The sequence below is a fragment of the Engraulis encrasicolus genome, chromosome 18 (assembly GCF_034702125.1).
Source record: "Engraulis encrasicolus isolate BLACKSEA-1 chromosome 18, IST_EnEncr_1.0, whole genome shotgun sequence".
NCBI classification, from domain to species: Eukaryota; Metazoa; Chordata; class Actinopteri; order Clupeiformes; family Engraulidae; genus Engraulis; species Engraulis encrasicolus.
Window position 1 is genome coordinate 52,035,078 of NC_085874.1, and position 23,756 is coordinate 52,058,833.

The following is a 23,756-nucleotide window of genomic DNA, read 5'->3' on the forward strand; positions in this document are numbered from 1 at the left end:
TGATTTACCTCTTGACTTCCCCTCAGCTTCATGGCTCAGCTGCAGCCATTGTGCACACAGACACACACAGAGACACAGAGACGCGCACGGACACACACACGCACACGCACACGCACAGACACACACACACAGACACACACACACAGACACACACACACACACACACACACACACACACACAGACACACACACACACACACACACACACACACACACACACACACACACACACACACACACACACACACAGACACACAGACACACAGACACACACACACACACACACACACACACGCGCCTCAGCTGTTCAGCAGGCCCGGCTGCCATTGTGTTGGTTTGGCTGCAATTGAATGGCCAGGAGGCCGAGTATCCAGGGAGGGCTGAGGAACGAACAAGCATGAACGAAGGAAGCAGAGAGAAAAAGAGAAAAGAAGAAGGGAGTAGCAGCATGAACGAAGGAAGCAGAGAAAAAAAAGAGAAAAATATAGCTGCAAGCAGCAATGTGGGGCCAAGCAGTAAACTTGCCAGAGCCGCTACGGCAACAGAAGGAACTGCAGCGCCCCCTTTGGTCCAAATCTCGCCAATGTTGGTGTGCTATCCTTGGACGAGAGTGTGATCACGTAAACCAAGTTTAGTTTGAATCCGTTGAAGAGCTGCCGAGATATGAGCTCACTTCCTGTTACCTGTTGGTGGCACTAGAGAGCTTGGGGTCTGGATTTTTTTGTGGGAGGTCATGGGATGGACTAGAATGTGTGCAAAAAATCCTAACAGAAATTGACTAACGGTTGCTGAGATATGACCTCACTTCCTGTTTTGCCACCTTTATGACAATTTTGATTGGCCGTCACTGGCAAACGACAAGAGGTGTTCAAAATTCTTTCCTCTCCCCCCTCCCTCTCCCTCCCTCCCTCCCTTCTTCCCTCTCTGTCCCTCTCCCTCTCCCTCTCCCTTTCCCTCTCCCCCCTCCCTCTCCCTCTCCGTCTGTCTGTCTGTGTGTGTGTGAGGAGGGGGTGGGGGGTGGGGTGCAGGGGCTGGGGCAGTGGGGCTTGACCCCCTGCCGAGAATGGTGTCAGTGAACGTGCGCAAGGGGAGCAGAGGAGACAGAGAGATGAGAAAAAAATCCCTCCATTCTTTCCACAATTTTGAATGGCTGCTGAGAGCTGATAGTTTTTTCAATCGTTACGAAAATCCATACCTGGGTGCAGCATAGTGTGAAGATGACCTGTGTACCAAAATTTTGAAAATTGGGAGTACGGTTCAAAAGCTACAGGCAAAAATGTAGCTAAAATTTTGACCTGCTGGTGGCGCTACAGAGTTTGAGCTGGGGATCTGATTTTTTTTGTGGTAGGTCATGGGATAGACTACTATGTGTGTACAAAATCCCTGACCAATTCGACAAACGGTTGCTGAGATATGACCTCACTTCCTGTTTCGCCACGTTTACGACAATTTTGATTGGCTCTCACGGCTAAACGATAAAAGATATCCAATATTCCTGAAGACCCCATGTGTAGCTCAGTACAGAAATTCTATATACCGAATTTCGGGTGAATTGGTCAATAATTGCCGAAAAAATAGCATTTTTATTGAATTTTACAAAATCCAAAATGGCGGGAAAACTATCCTGGCGGAAAATGACGTCATAGGGTGCGTTGGATTCGTCTTGGCCCAAGGATTCCAGGGATACCAAGTTTATGAAAATCGGCCCAGCGGTTCAAAAGTTACAAGCAGAAATGTACCTGCAACTTTGACCTGTTGGTGGCGCTAGAGTGTTGGGACTGGGGACCTGTAAATCGCTGTGGGTAATGCTGAGACTGCCCCGAATGTGTGTGCCAATTTACAGCATTTTCCTGCCTACGGTTCTATGGGCTGCCATAGACTTGCAGAGGGAGAGGAATGGTGACTAGAGAATAATAATAAATATAGCTGCAAGCAGCAATGCGGGGCCAAGCAGTAAACTTGCCAAAGTCGCCACGGCAACAAAAGGAGCTGCAGCGCCCCCTTTGGCCCAAAATGTTGGCAATGTTGGTGTGCATTTCTCGGAGGGGAGTGTGATCACATGAACCAAGTTTAGTTTGAATCCGTTGAAGAGCTGCCGAGATATGAGCTCACTTCCTGTTACCTGTTGGTGGCGCTAAAGAGTTTGAGCTTGGGGTCTGGATTTTTTTGTGGAAGGTCATGGGATGGACTAGTATGTGTGCAAAAAATCCTAACAGAATTTGACAAACGATTGCTGAGGTATGACCTCACTTCCTGTTTTACCACTTTTACCACAATTTTGATTGGCTCTCACCCTTAAACGATAAGAGGTATCAAAAATTATTTGAATACCCCAAAGCAAATCAGTGCCAAGATGAAGTGTACCCTTTTGTAGGGCATTCTGACCAAAATTGTGGGACAAGTAGCATTTTTATTGAATTTCACAAAATTCAAAATGGCGGACTTTTTTTTCTCCGGTTGACATGAAGTCATATAGTGCGTTGGATTCGGCTTGGCCCAAGGATTCTAGTGAAAGTATTATTTTCAAAATTAGGCATACGGTGTAAAAGCTACAGGCAAAAATGTAGCTACAAATTTGACCTGTTGGTGGCGCTACAGAGTTTGAGCTGGGGGTATAATTTTCTTTGTGGTAGGTCATGGGATGGACTACTACGTGTGTACAAAATCCCAACCTAAGTCAACAAACGGTTGCTGAGATATGACCTCACTTCCTGTTTCACCACTTTTACGACAATTTTGATTGGCTGTCACGGCTAAACGATATAATATATAAAATATTCCTTGAGACCCCATGTGTAGCTCAGTCCAGAGATACTATACACCAAGTTTCGGGCGAATTGGTCAAAAATTGCGGGAAAAATAGCATTTTTATTGAATTTTACAAAATTCAAAATGGCGGGAAAACTATCCTGGCGGAAAATGACGTCATATGGTGCGTTGGATTCGTCTTGGCTCAAGGATTCCAGGGATACCAAGTTTATGAAAATTGGCCCAGCGGTTCAAAAGTTACAACCAGAAATGTACCTGCAACTTTGACCTGTTGGTGGCGCTAGAGCGTTGGGGCTGGGGACCTATAAATTGCTGTGGGTAATGCTGAGCCGGGCCCGAATGTGTGTGCCGATTTACAGCATTTTCCTACGTACGGTTCTATGGGCTGCCATAGACTTGCTAAGGAGAGGAAAGGTGACATAATAAGAATACCAGCTAAAACAGTAGGGGCCTTCGCCAGCTTCGCTGCTTGGCCCCTAATGAAGAAAACCTACTAACTCTATAGGGGCCTTCGCCAGCTTCGCTGCTTGGCCCCTAAAAAGAAGGGAGCAGGAGCATGAACGAAGGAAGCAGAGAAAAAAAGGAGAAAGAAAAGGAGTAGCTCCACCGCTGGGTGTGTCTCTTTGTAATGCAAACACAACACGGCACGTCCCAAAGCAAAAACACACACACACACACAACACGGCACGTCCTGAAGCAAAAACACACACACGCACGCTCACTCGCATTCTCACACACACACACACACACTCACATACAGTACAATTGTGTGTGTGCACCAATCAGCTTGTTTCTCCCTGCCCTGATGCTTCTCTACAGCTAATCAACAATTCATTAAGTGTGAAAATGGCCTGTCCTGAAGCAAACACACACACGCACACACTCGCGCACACACAGACACACACACGGTCTCCCTGCCCTGTTGCTTCACTGCAGCTGATCAACAATTCATTAACTGTCAAAAGAACCGAAAAAATGCACCACGAATGAAGACTCCCACAGAGCGAACACGCCTGCATGTAGCCTGACAACAATACTAGGCTGTGGCATGCAGCACAGCATGTGCACAGGTCAAGAGCATCGGAGCAATCAGTTCTGCACAAGTGTGTCTTTGTGTGTGTGTCTCTGTGTGTGTGTGTGTGTGTGTGTGTGTGTGTGTGTGTGTGTGTGTGTGTGTGTGTGTGTTTTGGTTTTGCATTTGATCTTTGCCGTTTTATCTCCTCGTCCTTGTGTTATAGTTTACATGGAACATCTTGAGTAGTGGCTAGGCTTAAATATTTAATTGCTTTATTATTATTAGACCTCCTCTCTACACTTGTTACAGTTAGAATATATGTCATTATAGTAACTTTTAACTACCTACGACAGTGGTTCCCAACCTTTTTCTTCAGGGACCCTTATTTTTTACCATTGTCAGCTTTGGTGACCCAACCGTGCGAGCGCCCGCACGAGAGGGAGTCATATGATTCTCTGTTTCCTGCGAAAACGCATTAGTTATCATTTTATTCCTCAGTTTGTCTTCAGTCAAATATAGAATAAATGTTTAATGTAATACTTACACTTTGTTCTTTCTATGCTAGTTTAAATGCTCTGTCATTTATTCAACATGGGCTAAATGGTATTCAATTAAAACCCCTTAAAATCAAGAGGGCTTCGCGACCCACTGTGGATCTTTGGCGACCCATAGGTTGGGTCCCGACCCATAGGTTGGGAACTACTGACCTACGATATTGCCTTGCACTTTAATGCCTGGCCCGTCTCTGTCTACATCTGGCCTGTCTGCACATGCACATAGGATAGCACCGTTTCCCGCAGAAGTTTTTATTAGTCAAGGTGGTGGTGCATTTAAAGTACAGTACTGTATACATTTCTTGATTATGCAGCTTTAGAAATAACATTCAGAGCATGAAATATTCCTCTTTTTCAGGGGACCTAGTGAAGGTGGGAGGTGTTTCTTGTCATGGTGGTCGCCTTGGCAATAAAGTGCTGTAGGGGGGAAACCCTCAATCCCTCTGCATGTTCAGTACAGGAGAAGAAAGTGACGATTGACCTTTTGCATGCAATGTCGCGTGTTGACTTGTCAATAAAACTGAATTTGAACTTAGACAAAGATCCGGCTTGCTGTGTGTGTAGAGTAGCTTTTGGAACATGTGGACATGCTTCACCAGCCAGACAACACGAGGAAGTGCAGTAGCGAAACACACGCACGCACGCACGCGTACGCACACACAGCACCCTCTCTCTCACACACACACACAGAGAGAGAAAGAGAGACACACACGTATGCTCTCTATCTCTCTCTCCCTCCCTCTCTGTCAAACACACACACACACGCGTGCGCGCACACACACACACGCGTGCGCGCACACACACACCGCCCGCCTTCGTCTGAGAAGGGGAAGAGAGCTTTGCGGCCAGCAGGCGTGACACAATAGGTGATTGGTCTACATGGAGTCGAGCCAGTGGCACAATGTGCAGCCTTTTTTTTTCTCTTCTTCCCTTTTCCCTTTCCGAAGGTAGTGAGCTCACAACTATGTCAGCTTGACAACAAGTATACCATTCTGAACGGCTTAAAGGTGCACTGTGTAATATTTTTTTGCCAATGGCACACTGTGCAGCCTTCCCCCCCCTTTTTTTCACTCTTCCTCTTCCTTTTTTTCCCTTTCCGAAGCTAGTGAGCTCAAGACTATGCCAGCGTGACAACAAGGAGGATACCATTCTGAATGGCCAAACAAACTCTACGAGGCGAGCAGCAGGCTTATCCAACATTCAGATAACGCCTCCAAAACATTCTCAGTAGTTTAGTCAACATATGACAGGGGGACACACCTCTGAATTCACTATGCCGCCATGCAGGAGAGTTTGGAGGACCGTAGAGCCTCTCTGCTCTTATCCACTTGAAGAGCAAAAAACACTTAATAACCAAACAACATTCAGAAAAAAAGTTTGAGGAATACCAAGGCACTCATCTTCTTTGTAATTAAAATGCCTTTGTTTTGTTGGGCATAGCATGATTAAAATACTAAATTACTACTATTAAAGGCATTTTAATTACAAAGAAGATGAGTGCCTTGGTATTTCTCAAACTTTTTTGAAATCAACAGTTCCAGACAGACAGTTCCAGGAAGCACTCCAACTGGACTTCATTCTGAAACATTCAGATAACGTTTCCAAAACATTTTCAGTAGATTTCCATTTGATCAACCCATGACCTTTGCTGCCATGCAAGAGAGTTTGGAAGAGCGTAGAGCCTCTCCGCTCTCTCCACTTGCAGGACAATACAGGGGGCCTGGCCAGGGCTAAAACGGCAGGGCACAGACTGCACTGTTATGCCAGGGACCTACCCAGGCGCCGCCCTCGCTGTGACGCAACACCTTCGCCTCAGAAATCAGGCAACCGGGACCCGGGTTCGAATCCAAACTGAGATCATTTCCTGATCCTCCCCAATCTCTCTCTCCCACTCGCCTCCTGTCCCACGCTTCACTGTACCATCCAAATAAAAGTTAAACAAAAAGGAAACTCTCACAGGGCAACTGAAGACTGAGGCTTCTGGGTGATTTTACACACTGTGTGTGCTCTCTTATCAAAACAGCAAGTACAGAACAACGCAGCCCATTCCACGCTTCAGTTCATGTTTACAATGAGAATCTCCATACGTCAGCATGACTGACATGACCACTGTATTCACATGAGGCCATTATCCATGTAGTACCACAGACTAGGGGTCGACCGATACGAGTTTTTTAATGGCCGATGCGATAACAATATTTTTTCCATCACCCTTGGCCGATACCCGATACGATATTGTTTAAAAAAAGTTTTAAAAATGACAAAAATCAGTACTGTATCGTTTAAAAAAAAATCCTATCCCATCACCTTTTCATCACACCATGACATGAATAACAGGAAAATAACTGTCATGTACAAAGCACACTGAGCAACTTTTTTCAAGCATCTGTAGCCTATACAGCATTATAGCCACCTAAAAAGGTATACATAAGGCATTAACAATTCAAAGGACTGTGGCTTGACAGTCTAGCATAGAGCTTGACTGTAAATTTGAAAAATGTTGGGGAAGACCCCAAGATTATTATGGGTTTAAATATTTAGGCCTATTTTTTCACCTGTATAGGCCTACTGTAGCCTACTTGATTTACTGGCCTTTCTCAAAATAAACCAGTCAACTAAATAACAAACAAAAGCGTGAATTGCGGGTCTGCCAGCAACACAGAGCTGCCCATAGTCAAAATCTCGGGGTGGACGTATCGGCCAAAACCGCATGCGTATCGGCCGATACGACACACTTAATAAACGCTACTATCGGCCCGATATATCGGTTGACCCTTACCACAGACTAAAACATTTGTTCTTCAAATCTACTGCATGTTGTACACTTTGCTCTCATCTTGCTAAAAAAAGTGCACAGTCAACGTTTTTTCACCATTTTTCTGAAAACGAATGTATTCCTTGGTCTTACCATCGACCCCATGCTCAGCTACAAAGCAGAGAAGGGAAGTATTACATTAGATTAGATACCCATTAGATTACACAGCAGCATATGGGCGTCTGCAAACTGGTGGAGGAACATTTTGATTTGGGGAAATAAACAAAAGCACAAACCCTAAAAATCTCTTCTGTGAGTTGACGCCAGGAAAGTAAGTGGTGCAAAACCTTTTGCTCCGTGATCACTGAACACACCGTACCAAACCAGCTGCACAGAAAATAAGAGATGCGCACACACACGTGCATGCGCGCACACACACACACAGCTAGCATTTCCAGTGCTGTACATTAGCATGGTGATGCACACTCGGAAAAGGCGTCATTGTAGTTACCTTGATGACCTTGGCGCGCACACACACACACACATACACACAGCTAGCATGTATAATTGTAGTTACCTTGATGACCTTGGCTGGTAGTCTCTCTCTCTCACACACACACACACGCACGCGCACACACACGCACACACACACACACACTGCTAGCATGTGTAATTGTAGTTACCTTGATGACCTTGGCAGGTAGTGACTCCATCTCGGAGGCCTTCTGAGCGAGCGTCTCCAGGTTGATCTCCTTGGAGGCCCGTCGCCTCCTCGTGCTCTGGATCACCCCTCCTGTCAGACCCTGGAGGCCGCCCCCCGCCCCCCCTCCTGGCCCCCCAGCCTGGTTCCAGGGGACGGTGGAGGGTGCCGTGGCCCCCGTGGGCGAGAGGCCGTCTTTGGAGAGGCGTCGGGAGCGGCGTGGCTGGGGCATGAGGGCCGGGGGGTCGGGGGACTCCGCAGCGGCGGTGGATTTGTGCTGAGCTGAGGGGGCGGAGGGTTCGGGGGCGGCTGCAGGTCCGGCAGCAGAGGCGGCGGCTGGTGGAGCAGGAGGGTCAGGAGCTGGGGCTGGGGCTGGGGCTGGGGGAGGGTCTCTGGATTTGGGCTGCGTGGGGATACTCTGGGGCTTAGCTTGAGACTGGGTCTGGGGGGGCTGGCTCTGGACAAGGGGCGGTGGCTGTAGTTGTTGTTGTTGTTGCGTTGGAGGTTGAGAGTGGAGTTGTAAGTGAGGCGGCTGCGTCTGGGTGGGGGTAAGAGCGTTGGGACTGGCACTGGAGGGCTGGCTGTCAGACTGGTAGGCAGAGGGGTGGGGATCCAGCTGGGGGGGCTGGGAGGACTGGGCATGTGGCCCACCGTGGAGGCCCTCCTGCTGGGGCAGGTTTGGCTGGGGCTGGGGCTGCGACTGGTGGTGAACAGACTGCTGCTGCTGCTGCTGCTGCTGCATGTGATGCATTTGTTGCTGCAGCTGTTGCTGATGATACATGTGCTGCAACTGCTGCTGTTGCTGCTGTTGTTGTTGTTGTTGTTGCATGTGATGCTGCTGTTGCAATTGATGCTGTTGCTGCTGCAGCTGATGGCGAGCCTGGGCCTGTGCCTGCTGCTGCTGGTGCTGCATTTGCTGTTGTTGTTGCATTTGTTGTTGTTGTTGTTGGAGCTGACGTTGCTGTTGTTGTTGTTGCATCTGCTGCATCTGGATCAGCTGGTGTTGCGCTTTGGCCTGCTCGCCGTACGGCATCCCCGCCGCCATGGCAGCCGCCGCGTTGTTGCCAGGAAACACCTGGTAAACAAACGGAACATTAAGGAATGGTAAAACGAGTTGGTAATGGTAAAAACCTGGTAAACAAAGTACTTCCTTGATGGATATCCACCGTCTCTCTCTCCCCCACTCATTTCCTGTCCCCCTCGTCACCATCCTGTCTAAATAAAAGTCCAAAAACCTCAAAGATATAGATACATATTGTTTTTAATATATATATTTGGTCTCGTATTAGTTTATTTATGATAGGACAGTAAGTTTAGTGTTTAGTGTTTACCTGGTAGTATGCGGCGGGCACGGGCTGCTTGGTGTTTTTAATATCTCGTATTAGTTTATTTATGATAGGACAGTAAGTTTAGTGTTTAGTGTTTACCTGGTAGTATGCGGCGGGCACGGGGTCCCTGTTTACCTGGTAGTATGTGATTTAAAGGGTCCCTGTTTACCTGGTAGTATGCGATTTTAAAAGGGTCCCTGTTTACCTGGTAGTATGCGATTTAAAGGGTCCCTGTTTACCTGGTAGTATGCGATTTAAAGGGTGCATGTTTACCTGGTAGTATGTGATTTAAAAAGGGTCCCTGTTTACCTGGTAGTATGCGGCGGGCACGGGCTGCTTGGTGGCCCCCCCGAATGCCAGCTGGAAGGGCTGCAGCATTGAGCTCTGGAGGCTTGGCCGAATGGCGTGGGGGGGCCCCGGGGGGGCCGGCTGGTGGGGGGCCATCTCCCCGGGGCCGGGGGGCTTATGGCCCTGCTGGAAGGCCTGCATCTGGGCGTGGCGCATGGCGTGGTCCCATTCGCTGGAGCCCTGAGATAGTAATAAGGTTTTAATAATTATTAATTAGGTATTAACTGGCGGCTAGCTGATCTCGTAGGACTCAATGTTAACTGCTAGCTTAGAGGTCAAATTTGCAATGCCATACTGGGAGAACGTTTGAAAGTAGAGGAGAATGGTAAACCGCAATCATTTAACTCAAGGAGAGGTGTAGAATACGCGCATTTCCAAAAAAGGCACAGTAAGTATCACTTTAAGATCCAGTTCAGTTGAAATACAGAGCCAAAGTTTAGTTGTTTAGGTAGGGAGATAAAGAGTCAAAATGCCCCAAAGTCTTCTCCTATGGTCTCTCTCCCTCCCTAAAGAGATGTTACGTGCAGGCAGGTACAGACAGAGCAGAAGAACTAGAACAAAGCTGCTATCTGAGTTTAATCATGTCACATACAGTGGTAATCATGTCACATACAGTGGTAGTCTTGTCCAATCAATCAACAGCAATCAAAACTTGTGATTCAAAGTATGCCCTATTGAGGCCTACTGGCAAATGTTCCTTTATTTGCCTCTTACAAGTTAAGAGAGAGTTGTTCAATCACGGATAAAACAATACATGGACATTGAAATGTTATGTACGAGATTGGGAGCAATATTCACATTCCGTCACCTGTGGGGGAGGAGGAGCCTTGTCCAGCGGGTGCCCGCCCACGTCCGCCTCGTGGTTGGGCTTGGCGGTGGCGGCGTAAACCATCTGCCCGCGTGCGTCGGTGGCCATGCCCGCCGCGCGGTACGGGCTGAAGTTCTGCCCCCAGGCGGCGGCCGCCATGTTGGGTATGCCCTGCGGGGGCCAGCCTGGAGCCTGCACGGCCTCCTGGTGCATCCACTTCATAGGGGCGCCCGGGGGGAAGTGTGCCCGACCGGGGTGGCCCTTGTCTGGGTTGAAGACGCCGGCCGTGCCCCCCTGCTGGCCCTCCGCGTTCGGGGGTCCTCTGGAGTCCTCGTGGGCCTGGTCCAGGCTGGCGCTGCCCACGTTATAGTACACCTCCCCTGGGTGCTGAACCGCCTCTTTCATGGCTCTGATCCTGGCTGTTCTCGCTGACCTGAACTGCTGAGGTTAGCACTGCAATAAAATAAATGTATGATGCGGTAAGAATAAAGAAACGGCATAAGAAGTTCTTACATTTTACATTACATTACATTGCATTGGCCAAGCGCTTTTTTTTCACCAAAGCAACTTACAATAGAGGACATCATCATAGCCGACATCCCTAACAGAACAAAGTGGACAGGAAATATACAGAACAACAAGTGCAGAAGTACAGAAGTAGGCTACAAGCGAAACACAAATTCACTGTACACAATTGAACCAATGCACCAACGATGACCCACTGTCAATAACAGGCTAAGCTAATATTGCAAGACAGACTTGCTTCACTAGTCTATCAGTTATATTTTCAGGCCAATTGCCACGCCATCCAGAAACATGTGGTGCGGAACAATCATTAATAAATGCTTAATAACAAGTCCACTATTCAGGTCTATAGTGTTTTAAATAGTCTGCATAAAGGAGGAAGGGGAAGAGTGGAAAGTAAACAACCAAAAGTGGCTGGGAAATCCTTCTTCTGCTGACACACACACACACACACACACACACACACACCATTGACAAGGGCTCACTTGGAAAAGAGGCCTCAATGTGACTACACTAGTAAAATAAAGGAGAAATACATCAAATAAAAAAGAAAAAATGTCACACGTTCATTAGCCTGTCGTTCACTGAATGGACATGAAAAAAAAAACCTTTCTAAAGAAAGCAATCGGGATCTGCATATCTGGCATAGGCCCGCCAACTGCAACAGCTTAGCTGTCAAATCATTACCGAGTGCTAGTTTTTTTAAAAAAAGTTTACTTCCACAATGACTGAACTGTGGTTTGCTTGTGTGCAAAGGGAAAGTGAGCGACGGTTAATCTTCGAAACTTGTACTTGTACGGAATTAGTCACTGCATCATTGGTAAAACAACGTGTGGCCTGCTGGCCTGGGGTGCAAATTTCTTGAAAGCCTAGTTGCTAGCCAGTTAGCAACTTGGGTAGTTGTCAATGGGACATTGCATTGAAAACTACAAAGTAGCTAATGAAGTTAGCAACGATGGTTTCGAGACAGCATGGCTATTGCAACAGTTGCAGCAGGCCTAGCAACTAGCATGGATACATGCGTGACAGGCAGCCAGGCCACGTCAAACCATGGAGCCTGGTGTGGTGGGCACATATGCGCTTACAGCTAGTTGCAACCGAACAAAACGTCAAAATGGCCCACCAACAAAGTTTCAAAACGTAAACTAAAAGTTTTGTACAGGTAGGCCTAGGCTAATTACGCTCCAAGAAGACTGGGCCAGCAAGAACAAACCAAGAACAAGGCGTGTACTGAACACAGTCGTGTTTGACAACGAGAATTACAGGAAGCGAGGAAAAAACAAGCCCTGCTTTCACCCCCTCTCACAGATCCCCCCCTCCAATGAGGACGACGCAAACTTTTTTGTAGGCTACTAGCACTAGAAACAAACTTTCTTCAGATCATTTCGATCGCAAAATGTAAACATGAAAATCCTGCAAGCTACTGTATGCACACACATATGCACCCAAAACAAGTCGGAACGCGTCGTAGTGTTACATAATTTCTCCAAATCGGGACAAACCCGACAAGTAAAGGAAGTCACGAATGTTTGCTAAACTGTGCGCGAGAGTAAACAAGTTGGCCTAGAGCAGAGCAGCAGAATGCGAAATGCAACATTATATCTCTTGAGCATTGCACTTTGATCTAGGAATACTCACAGTTTCACTATCGCATTGTCTTTCTTCTTCCTGGAGTTTCAAAGTCAACTGCATGCATCTCCCCGACAGCATGATCATGCAGAAAAATGTCAAACAGTTAGCTAGTACGTTTCCCCAAGAAGTCAACTCGTTGGTGTGCTGCTGCAACTGAAATGTTTACGATTAAACTCATTCGGCGACAAAAATCCAAGAACGTCTTACGACGAGGATGGGTGGACTCCAGTTTTGCACATTGTCAAACTGAGATTGCACAACTTGGAAAAAAGAAGGCAACTTTCCCCTCGAAAGAAGTGACTACGCACTCACTAGCCCAGCAAGCAACGGCCAACCTATATTTGTCTTGCGTTGCAGCAGCTTGGTCGGTCAATCAACGTGGAGCATTGCAGCAAGCAACTCGTAATCCGAAACGTTGCCAACTCGATCGGAATTATTTACAGATCGTTGTACCGCAAGCAATCCGCCATTTGGACGTAGTTTCTACGTAGCCTGGTCGACAACACAAATTTCTTGTTTCAACTGAACTGACGCCCTGCAAATCCTCCTGTGAACTAACCACGCCCATCCTCTTTTCCATATTTGGACTTGGCCATGTGGAATCCGGTAAATTACAGCACGCCCTCCCGTTCTAGAATCCCTACAGGGGAATTCCTGTTCTCGGCTTTCCTTCTCGAAAACTGACCCCCCATTCAACTGCAACAATATGACATAGATACAATAACAACTTTAGATTGCACACACACACACACACACACACACACACACACACACACACACACACACACACACACACACTTTCAATAAGAGAAGAAAGGATATGTTTATATTTACTGCGTATATTTATTAGAGAGTACAGCATAGAGTAGATAGTACAGTAAAATGTATTAATTCTGAGGGTGTGCAGTAGCATAGGCCTACATGCATAAATACAGAAAAACTCAGACATTACACATATCATTGCACATAGCCTACAAGTATACAGCACATGCTTACAAACAGTTTGCCTTATTATTCAAATGTCACAATATTTTGTGTACTCTTTTATCAGTACAGTAGCCTAGTTATTGGGTGTTAGTAGCAAACAGAAATCATATTTATGGTGACATTGGTGTACAGTGGGGGGCCAAGATAAACTCATGCACAAAACAATACACATGAACACATGACCAAAACGCATCCCCCACAACACATAGGCCCAACAAAAGTAAGCCCTATTACATGTGTATCCTAACATTCACATACATGACTTTTATATCCTAGCTGTCACATAGGCCTATGCTTTTGTGACGGAGGTCATCTTGCACCTGTTCACCTCCCTCGGGGATCGAACTAGTCTCTCGGCCCACGGCACGAGACTGTATGAGGCTATCGGAGGGAGGTTTTACCAACGTTCCACGCCAACTCTGCTAGTTAGCCTCCGTTACACTTTCATAAAATGAGGACACATCAGACATTTATCAATGACAATTATGGATACATTTGTTAATACATACTGTTAAAGTCATTTTGAGATATTTGGAAATGTAGAAATGTAGGCTAATCTCAAAAGTACACACACTGACCGCTGTGGTAAGCTGTACACACACTATCCAGGGGTGGGGAACCTACATGTCTCGAGGGCCGTTTGTGGCCCTTGAGGTCGTTTTATCCGAACCCCAATATAATTTTAATGTTATGCAGCTTCACATGAAATATGACATATTTTGTAAAGTAATCTTAGAAAATGAATTTGCAATACAATTAAGTTATATAGCTACCCCATCTACTACCTGTATGTAGTATACTGTTACTTTCACTGTTATTATTTCTATTATTGTAATGTCTACATTCTATATTTGTCTTATCTCTGTTTACATGTTGAATGTTAAATGATAAATGTTCATTTGTACTGTATTTATTATTGACCACTTATTGTTACCAGTCCATCACTGTTACCTGTCATGTCTGCACTTCATGCCAGTCTGAAAAATGTCAGTCTTGTATTTGTCTTGTCCTGGCATGGTATAGAGAGAAAATGTAATGTCAGTCTTCCTTGTATATGTCTCGTGCATATGAAGAAAGTGACAATAAAAGCTGACTTGACTTGACTTGACTTGATATACAGGGAACCTAGAGAAGGTGGGGTCTGTTTTGAAGGTGGCTGCCTTCAATATAGGCCTAAGGTGCAGGGGGAAATCCTGGTTTGTGATTATAGTACGGTCCTCGGATGAATTTGAAGTGGCCCTTCGAATGAAAAAGGTTCCCCATCCATGCGCTACAGTGAAATGACCAGAATCAGTGACAACAAGTTGGGATCATTATTGTATTTACCACAAATTGAACAAAAAGAGAAAAGATACATTTCTAGTAATAAACTGGTTATTACAGACAAAAAAATAGTCAATTTCCAGAATAAGGTAGGCTATTATAGAATGCCTGAAGGGTGCTCCAGGATGCTGTGTGACTGTATGAGTTGAGAAGTCTCCTCACATCAGGCTGTGACGTAACGGGGCTCTGGTCAGAGCCATCTAATAACAGAGTTGCGCAAACCAGGGACCAGGAAGTCGGTTGGTGATGTGATTCGCGTATATTAAAATGTTTCTTAACAGTAAACTTCTGTTCGTTGGAAACTAACACAGAACCATCACATACCAAACAAATATTAAGTACAAACAAATTACATTACCTTTACCACATTTTCTGTGTTCTACGGCCACCTCCTGGAACTAAGTAACTTCTAATAGAACTAAAGTCAATGGGGATTTCCATGTTAACGCTCCGTGAGGCTCCATGAGAGCCGCCATTGCTGTGGAAAGATTGGTCCATAGAGGTCTATGGGAGTGGCGTAACTCTGATATTAGATGGCTCTGGCTCTGGTGTGAAATAACTCGAGGAGGGAGAATGTGTTGCCAGATTCGTCAGTTTCCTGTCCAGTTTGGGCAGCTTGGGATGGCCGTTTGCGGGTAAAAAAAAGGGCTAAAAAGAGCCTTGGGAGGGTTTTTCTGCTGATTTATGGTAATAGAAATCAATATAATTTAGTTCGAATAGGGTGGAATTCAATGCTTCCATCCAGGCGGATTTCAGCACTTTTGGGCTGGAAATCAACAGTCTCATCAGATCTGGCAACCCTCGGGGAGACGGGGATAACCAGACCAGTCTCTACCCCCTACTCTAGCGATATCCATACTGTACACTACGGACTGGAAAGCTCCAACTTTACAGGCACCACCATGGCCGATGCTGTTGGACAGGAATTGTCGTTGAGGAAAAGCATCCTAGTATGTTGTTGCCTGAACACTACCTCTTTGGATTGTCGCTATTGAATGAAGAATGGATCTTAGCTAACGTGTATGGCTGCCTTGCTAACTTAGCCCAGTACCAACCAAGACACCCAGCGAGGGATTGCAGTGCCTCTGCTTTTTATGCAGTCCTCCATCAACCCGCAAAGGCAAAACCATTGCCGTGTATTAAATCATCTTGACTGGTAAATAGACTTCATCTTGTCAGGTTCTCCGCGTTGTTGTGATGTGTCTGTGTTTGGTTTTGGAGAGCTTGGCTGGTGTTTTGACTGCACCAGTAGCACCATAAGATACAGAACGTTGCGCTTTGTTGTCAAGGTAAGGTCGTCTCGTCTTGTAGGCAGCTAATTTTAGCCTGCTAGCCTTTGCTAAGTCTGTTATGTTACTGCCTCTTGTGCAGCATCTCTGACCTGTGTGCCCAGTAGAGCCAATTTGACAACACACCAGCGCCAAGCTTTGTGTTTTGCCAGACTAATTCTTAACATTTAAAGGGCGTGGGGTGGGGATTGATATTTTATTTTAAACCTGCCCGTCCCGCACATTGTGTAGCACAGGGGATGCCCATCCAGCGTCTATCGATGGATATCGTGTGAGCAGATGCGCAAATCTTGATGCCCAAAGTAGCTAGCTGCATTTTGATGCGGTCTGCTTCCCCAGGTTCCTCCGCTGAATGATAAACACCCTCAGCCTAATTGATCTGCTATGCGATGCAGAATAATAGCTCTGATTCTTTCATTGTATGTCCGCAGACAGCTACTGTTAATGACGTGATGGCATGTTGACATTTCATTTTTGCTGATCATGCATTTCTGAAGGGCTAATGTAAATCCATGGCCGATAATAATAATAACGTGGACAGCATGTGTGTATTATTGTGGCATAGCTGCAATACTGATTACAGATAGTTACATTGTCATCGTGATGTATTATTTTACGTGAACTATGGCTGACATTTGACAAAAAAAACTGTTGCGGTGTATCTTGACTGGTCATGTGGCGATGGAGTAACTCCCGTGCGTGCGTGCGTGTGTGCCCATCTCTCCCTCTCGGTGCTGCAGTAGCAGACAGCATGTGCCGCTGATGCCAGGTGCGGCACGGGCTTGGGCGTGCTCTGCTCGGTGAGCGAACACGAGGAGGATGAGTGCGGCGGCGGGGGAACAGACGGACATCCTGTCGGTGACGGACCTGGTCAGGGACCGATGGAGAGTGGTGAGTGGAGACGGAGATGCACCTCACACCTCGGTTGCATTTTATTCCCTTGATTAAAGCAAAGCAAAATCTCTCTCTCTCTCTCTCTCTCTCTCTCTCTCTCTCTCTCTCTCTCTCTCTCTCTCTCTCTCTACTGTAAACACAGTAGGCCTATTTCCCCCTATTCTGTGTAGTCTTTCGTTCAAGAGACATGAGACATGTAACAGGTATTTAGCAAAATCAGCCAAATAGGCCTTAATAACTCCCTAATACACGGCCCCTGTTATAAATTAGGTGTTACCAGAATGGCAATGACCAAGTCGTATTGTACTAAAGGCCCTGTGCACTTTCATAGTGGTGCAGTAGTACTATGGTTGTAATGTATTACTAAAGGCCCTGTGCACTTTCTTAGTGGTGTAGTACTATAGTAGTAAGGTTATTTCAGAGACTATTACAATATTCCAGTACCCTGTTGTCAAGACAGAGTTATACATTTGCTGTTACCAGAATGGCTATGCCCAAGTTGTAGTGCATTGCTACTAAAGGTCCTCTGTTATGTCATAGTGGTGTACTATGGTAGCTTTCAATGACTATTACAGCCTTTCATTGGTGGAACGGTGTGCATTATGGCTCTACATAGACTCGTGAAGCCAAGATGTGTCTCTTCAAGCACACAGGGTCTATTTTCAGACTCACTTACAGTATTGCAGCTGTGTCACAATTTATCATTTGGGAGTCATTTGTCTGACTGACTGTCCAGTTCTCTGTATAGCAGAAGCGCAACTGCTCCCGACACCCCACACCTACTCTGTGTCCTAAACAAAGCAGTGACCCACAGTACTGTAGGCCAGCGCAAAGGGCATGAAACCTGAATCGATCCAATGCCATGATGTTGCTTTCCTCTCCTCATGGACAGGCGGATGGGTGGAGGGATGGGTGGATAGATAGATAGATAGATAGATAGATAGATAGATAGATAGATAGATAGATAGATAGATAGATAGATAGATAGATAGATAGATAGTGTGTCTTTATTATTCTTTTGTGAAATGATATTTTTCATTCATTATGGCAGAGTCATAACCAAGTAGAGACGCACACTAAAAGTATTCTTGTATTCTTGTGTTTCTCTTCTCTTCTCTTCTCTTCTCTTCTCTTCTCTTCTCTTCTCTTCTCTTCTCTTCTCTTCTCTTCTCTTCTCTTCTCTTCTGCCCTCTCATCTTCTCTCTTCTCACTATCCTTGTCTCCTTTTCTCCCTCTCCTCTCCTGTATGCCCTGTCATCCTCTTTTGTCTTCTCTTCACCTCACCTCACCTCACATCTTCTTTCCTCTCCTCTCCTGTCAATATCCTGCTCTACTCAACTGTACTCTACTCCGCTCTCTTTTTTTTCTCCTCCACTTTCCTCTTCCCTCACCTCTTCTCTCCTCTTCTCTCCTCTCACCATCATCCTCTCCTCTTTACTGTCCTCTCCTCACCATCCGCCTCTCTTCTCTTCTCTTCTCCTCTCCCCTCCCCTCTCCTCTCCTCTCCTCTCCCCTCCTCTCTTCTCCTATTCTCTCTCTTCTCTTTTCCTCTTTCCTCTGCTCTCCTCTTTTCTCTCCTCACTATCCACCTCTCCTCTCCTCTCCTACTCATCTCCTCTCCTCTCTTCTCCTCTCCTCTCTACTCTTATATTTCCTCTGTCTCCCTGCTCTCCTGCCCCCCCTGTGAAGAAGATCGGTGTTGGGGCTTCATATATCTTATATCTTATATCTCGTGTGTGTGTGCCCCCCCAGGTAAAGAAGATCGGTGGCGGGGGGTTTGGGGAGATCTACGAGGTTCTGGACCAGCTGAACCAGGTGAACGTGGCCCTCAAGGTGGAGTCGGCCCAGCAGCCCAAACAGGTGCTGAAGATGGAGGTGGCCGTCCTCAAACGCCTCCAGGGTGAGTCTTAGATAGATAGATAGATAGATAGATAGATAGATAGATAGATAGATAGATAGAGGTGGCCGTCCTCAAACGCCTGCAGGGTGAGTCTTAGATAGATAGATAGACAGATAGACAGATAGATAGATAGATAGATAGATAGATAGGTAGATAGATAGAGGTGGCCGTCCTCAAACGCCTGAAGGGTGAGTCAAGTGGAGATAGATAGATAGATAGATAGATAGATAGATAGATAGATAGATAGATAGATAGATAGATAGATAGATAGATAGATAGATAGATACCGGTAGATAGATAGATAGATAGCTAGAGGTGGCCGTCCTCAAACGCCTGAAGGGTGAGTCAAGTGGAGATGGATAGATAGATAGATAGATAGATAGATAGATAGATAGATAGATAGATAGATAGATACCGGTAGATAGATAGATAGATAGATAGATAGATAGATAGATAGATAGATAGATAGATACCGGTAGATAGATAGATAGATAGCTAGAGGTGGCCGTCCTCAAACGCCTGAAGGGTGAGTCAAGTGGAGATGGATAGATAGATAGATAGATAGATAGATAGATAGATAGATAGATAGATAGATAGAGGTGGCCGTCCTCAAACGCCTGAAGGGTGAGTCAAGTGGAGATGGATAGATAGATAGATAGATAGATAGATAGATAGATAGATAGATAGATAGATAGATAGATAGATAGATAGATAGATAGATAGATAGATAGATAGATAGATGAACAGGTGCTGAAGATGGAGATGGCTTTCCTCAAACGCCTGAAGGGTGACTATCTTTGCCTGATTATCATCAACTTTCAAGTCTCGTACAGAGATGTTGGTCTGACCAAGAAGGTAACGAATAACGTTTCCCAAACAGCCTGATTAACCCGATAGAGCAGGGGGTGGGAACCTATGGTATGTCTCGTTTACGTTTACGGCCCTTGAGGCCATCTTATCAGGCCCCTGACATGATTTTAATATAGTGCAGTTTCCATGAAATGTGACGTTTTGTAGAGATCTCTTTGAAATTACATTTGCAACACGATTAAGTTGTATGTTTAGGGGATCTAGTGGAGGTGGGGGGTGTTATAAAGGTGGAATAATGCATCAGTGCAAAATAACACTCTGAATGTTAAAACCTTTACCACCTTGTACTGTAATTGCATGTTCACTGGGATTGGTGAGTAAAATGCAACCGTATTTCATGATCGGTTCACATCATCTTGTAAATTATAACACTTCATTCCTGTTTCCCATTTTCCAGGTAAAGAACACGTCTGCCGGTTCGTTGGTTGTGGCCGCAATGACCGTTTCAATTACGTCGTCATGGAACTGCAGGTAGAGTATTTCCTTGTTTATCTCCATGGTGACAGGTTTGATCATCATGTGGCATCATGTGACATTCAGAAAAGATGAGACATTTGACTGTCTAGATGCACACACACACACACACACACACACACACACACACACACACACACACACACACACACACACACACACACGAAAACACAGACACACACACACACACACACACACACACACACACACACACACACACACACATACACACACGAAAACACAGACACACACACACACACACACACACACACACACACACACACACACACACACACACACACACACACACACACACACACACACACACAGACACACACGAAAACACACACACACACACACACACACACACACACACACACACACACACACACACACACACACACACACACAGCACATGCAGCCTCTTTGTCCTCTAACTTTTCAATGGAATAATCTGAACATAGCAGACACATTTGCCTTGTTAACCCCATTGATGCTGGATGCTGCGTTCATGCTGCATAGACCCAGGCGCCTGGACTGACATAGACGCAGCATTCAGACTCACAGGATTTGCGTTTAAAAAAAAAAAAATTAAACATGTGGGTATGTCAGAGCTGAATGAACACATTCTAATGCAAGAGTAGAGTCTTAGCTTTTAAATGCAGCTCATTTCATGTTTTATGTGTTTCGGAGGCTGAGATATTTAGGTTTTAATAGGCTGAGGGCACTTTTTCCAAAAAGGGCTTACGCATTTAGCAGGCGCCTTTTGCTTAACCACTTAAATTTTAATGATTTTATGCTTCAAACCACTTAAATGATCACAAAGTTGTGTGATGCTAATGGAAATAACAAAAAAATATGAAAAAATATGGCGTCATAGATATGGCAAAGTGATTTTTGGTCAGACATGCCTGTCAGAAAACCGTTGCCATGGCAACGGCAAAAATGATAGACCTAATCTTTCGGTACCTAACTGTAGCCAACTAAATGTTAGGAAAAGTCACAAAGTTTCGTAGTCATAGCTTAAGTTGTTCAGGAATTATACAACATCAAAGTTGGTGCGGGCACTTTTAGCCCCCCCCCAGTCTGGATAGGGTTAAGCTAAAATGGACTTGTCCATACCATATGGTCCACACGAAAGCCACACTCCCGATCGTCCACAACAGTGTAGAAATTGCATGCGTCAATCTGAATATTGTATGTTTCTATGCAAACAGAAAGTCACATACTTCTCATAGTAAGCATAGCACAAGTGATGTGTGTTTAGATTGTATTTCATATACTGTAGATTAGGGGTCGACCGATACATTTTTTTTAATGGCCGATGCGATACCAATTTTTTTTTCATCACCCTTGGCCGATACCTGATTTCCGATACTCTATATTTGGGGCCGATATGGGTTAAAAAAAAAAGGTTAAAAAATGACAAATATTCCAGGTCTCAAGTTAAAAATAAACATTCCTTTAACATTATCAAATTGAGGTAGAACTAGTAACATTTAAACACCCACTCTAACAATCAAGTAATGTCTAACAATCAAGTAATACAAAAATAAAGTGTCTTGGTGCCTTTAAAAAAACCTGAATGACATAAAATAATAAATATTGCGTATCGGCCAAAACCAGACGCGTATCGGCCGATACGATACACTTAAAAAAATGCCAATATCGGCCCGATACCGATATATATATCAGTCTATCCTTACTGTAGATATGTGTTTATTTCATAGTAGATGCTCTGCTTATACCAATATGTATGAGCACATACTGTGGCCTACTGGAGGTCTGGAACAGCTGGAATCAGAAACATTCCCTGGTGGGTGGGAGGGGTGAAACTCATGGATGACATGCGAAATGTGTGTCTTATTTTTCACAAATGCTAAGATTTGGTTGTGACATTGAAAAACAATTACTGGTGGGAAGGGGGAACTCCGCTGAACCTTTCATAAGGTTCAGTCTAGGGATGCAAATTATTGATAAATTAATTTATTGTTAGTTGATTGACCTTATCGATCGACCTACGATCAATTAATTAGCAACTTTTCCCCCCCTGAAATCTCAATGCTTCCCCAAGAAACTATTAAGTCTAAAAATGTAAGTTAAAAATTGAGATATAAAGTGCTAAATTTGAATTAATTGTATGAATATTCAGGGAAAGCGTGAGCATTCTTTCACTTTTTTAAATGATTATTATTCCTATTATTTCAAGGGGAGGAACTTGGCCGACCTGCGGCGTACGATGCGGAATGGAACGTTCTCGGTGTCCACGACGCTGCGACTCGGCCGCCAGATCCTGGAGGCCATCGAGAGCATCCACTCCGTCGGCTTCCTGCATCGCGACATCAAACCGGTAAGATACACACACACACACACACACACACACACGCACACACGCACACACACACACACAGCATCCACTCAGTAGGCGTCCTGCACCGAGACATCAAACCGGTAAGACACACACACACACACACACACACACACACACACACACACACACACACACACACACACACACACAGCATCCATTCCGTTGGTTTCCTGCACCGAGACATCAAACCGGTAAGATGCACTGCGAACATCCCAAATGCAATTCACAAACAGAGCATTCATTTGTCAAATGACTCACACATACAACACACATATGCAACACGCACACACAGCTTTCAATCATGGCATCATGACACGTTGTAGCCTCTTACTGCAGCAGGGGTCGCCGGCGACCCTATTCACTTGCTGAAAATGCTTAACTACATCATAACAAAATTTGCTGTAACATTCCAGAGAACCATAGTGCTGCGCTAAGGGGTTAAGTCGCGTATGCGGACAGTAATTAGGCATGTATAAGGAACAGGTGACATGTGAACCCTAAAATAAAGTGTCACCAATGAAGGTCCTATGTGATTTTGACATCCATGGTGAGGATAGCATAATCATTTTTTTGCAAAAGATAAATGTGCCTAGTAAGGTCTACCGAACCGACGCATCAATGTAGCCTAGCAATACCAGCCTTTCCAATGGCGGAATGCTGTAATAGTCATTGGAAAGGTGTAACTACAGTAGTGCCACTACACTACACTAGCTAACGTTACACAGAGCCTTTAGTAATACACAACTACTTTATCATTGTCATTCCGGTAACAGCAAATTTATACCGTGAGCCATATCTCATTAGACTTATGAATGATCACTATTGACGTATTTTTCTTTAGGAAGACCTAATGTTACGCTGTCTCTTGCACCTCTTCCTCTGAATATTCAAACTGCCTGAAGGCCCAGCCCAGCCCCATGTTTAGTTAAGTGGTGCTCCTCTCTCCTCTCTCCTCATGTTTAGTTAAGTGGCGCTCCTCTCTCCTCATGTTTAGTTAAGTGGCGCTCCTCTCTCCTCTCTCCTCATGTTTAGTTAAGTGGCGCTCCTCTCTCCTCATGTTTAGTTAAGTGGTGCTCCTCTCTCCTCATGTTTAGTTATGTGGTGCTCCTCTCTCCTCCCTCCTCATGTTTAGTTAAGTGGCGCTCCTCTCTCCTCATGTTTAGTTAAGTGGTGCTCCTCTCTCCTCTCTCCTCATGTTTAGTTAAGTGGTGCTC

General features: G+C 45.3%; 2 protein-coding genes across 2 annotated transcripts in view; one reads left to right on the plus strand and one right to left on the minus strand.

Annotated features, from left to right (window-relative positions):
- The window catches only part of mideasa (mitotic deacetylase associated SANT domain protein a), a 58,549-nt gene extending 45,577 nt beyond the window's left edge, over nucleotides 1–12,972 (minus strand). Inside the window, exons 1-4 of the mRNA XM_063223820.1 lie at nucleotides 12,441–12,972; nucleotides 10,278–10,730; nucleotides 9,431–9,649; nucleotides 7,777–8,868 (exon numbers count right to left, since the gene is read on the minus strand). Of these exons, the coding sequence (XP_063079890.1) occupies nucleotides 7,777–8,868; nucleotides 9,431–9,649; nucleotides 10,278–10,682 (1,716 nt within the window). The 5' untranslated portion in view covers nucleotides 10,683–10,730; nucleotides 12,441–12,972. The remainder of the gene's footprint in view (nucleotides 1–7,776; nucleotides 8,869–9,430; nucleotides 9,650–10,277; nucleotides 10,731–12,440) is intronic.
- A 2,582-nt stretch (nucleotides 12,973–15,554) lies between these two features.
- ttbk2b (tau tubulin kinase 2b) overlaps nucleotides 15,555–23,756 on the plus strand; it is a 48,628-nt gene continuing 40,426 nt past the window's right edge. The window contains exons 1-5 of the mRNA XM_063222244.1: nucleotides 15,555–15,900; nucleotides 16,774–16,924; nucleotides 18,680–18,827; nucleotides 20,095–20,168; nucleotides 22,381–22,521. Coding sequence (XP_063078314.1) covers nucleotides 16,853–16,924; nucleotides 18,680–18,827; nucleotides 20,095–20,168; nucleotides 22,381–22,521 — 435 coding nt within the window. The 5' untranslated portion in view covers nucleotides 15,555–15,900; nucleotides 16,774–16,852. The remainder of the gene's footprint in view (nucleotides 15,901–16,773; nucleotides 16,925–18,679; nucleotides 18,828–20,094; nucleotides 20,169–22,380; nucleotides 22,522–23,756) is intronic.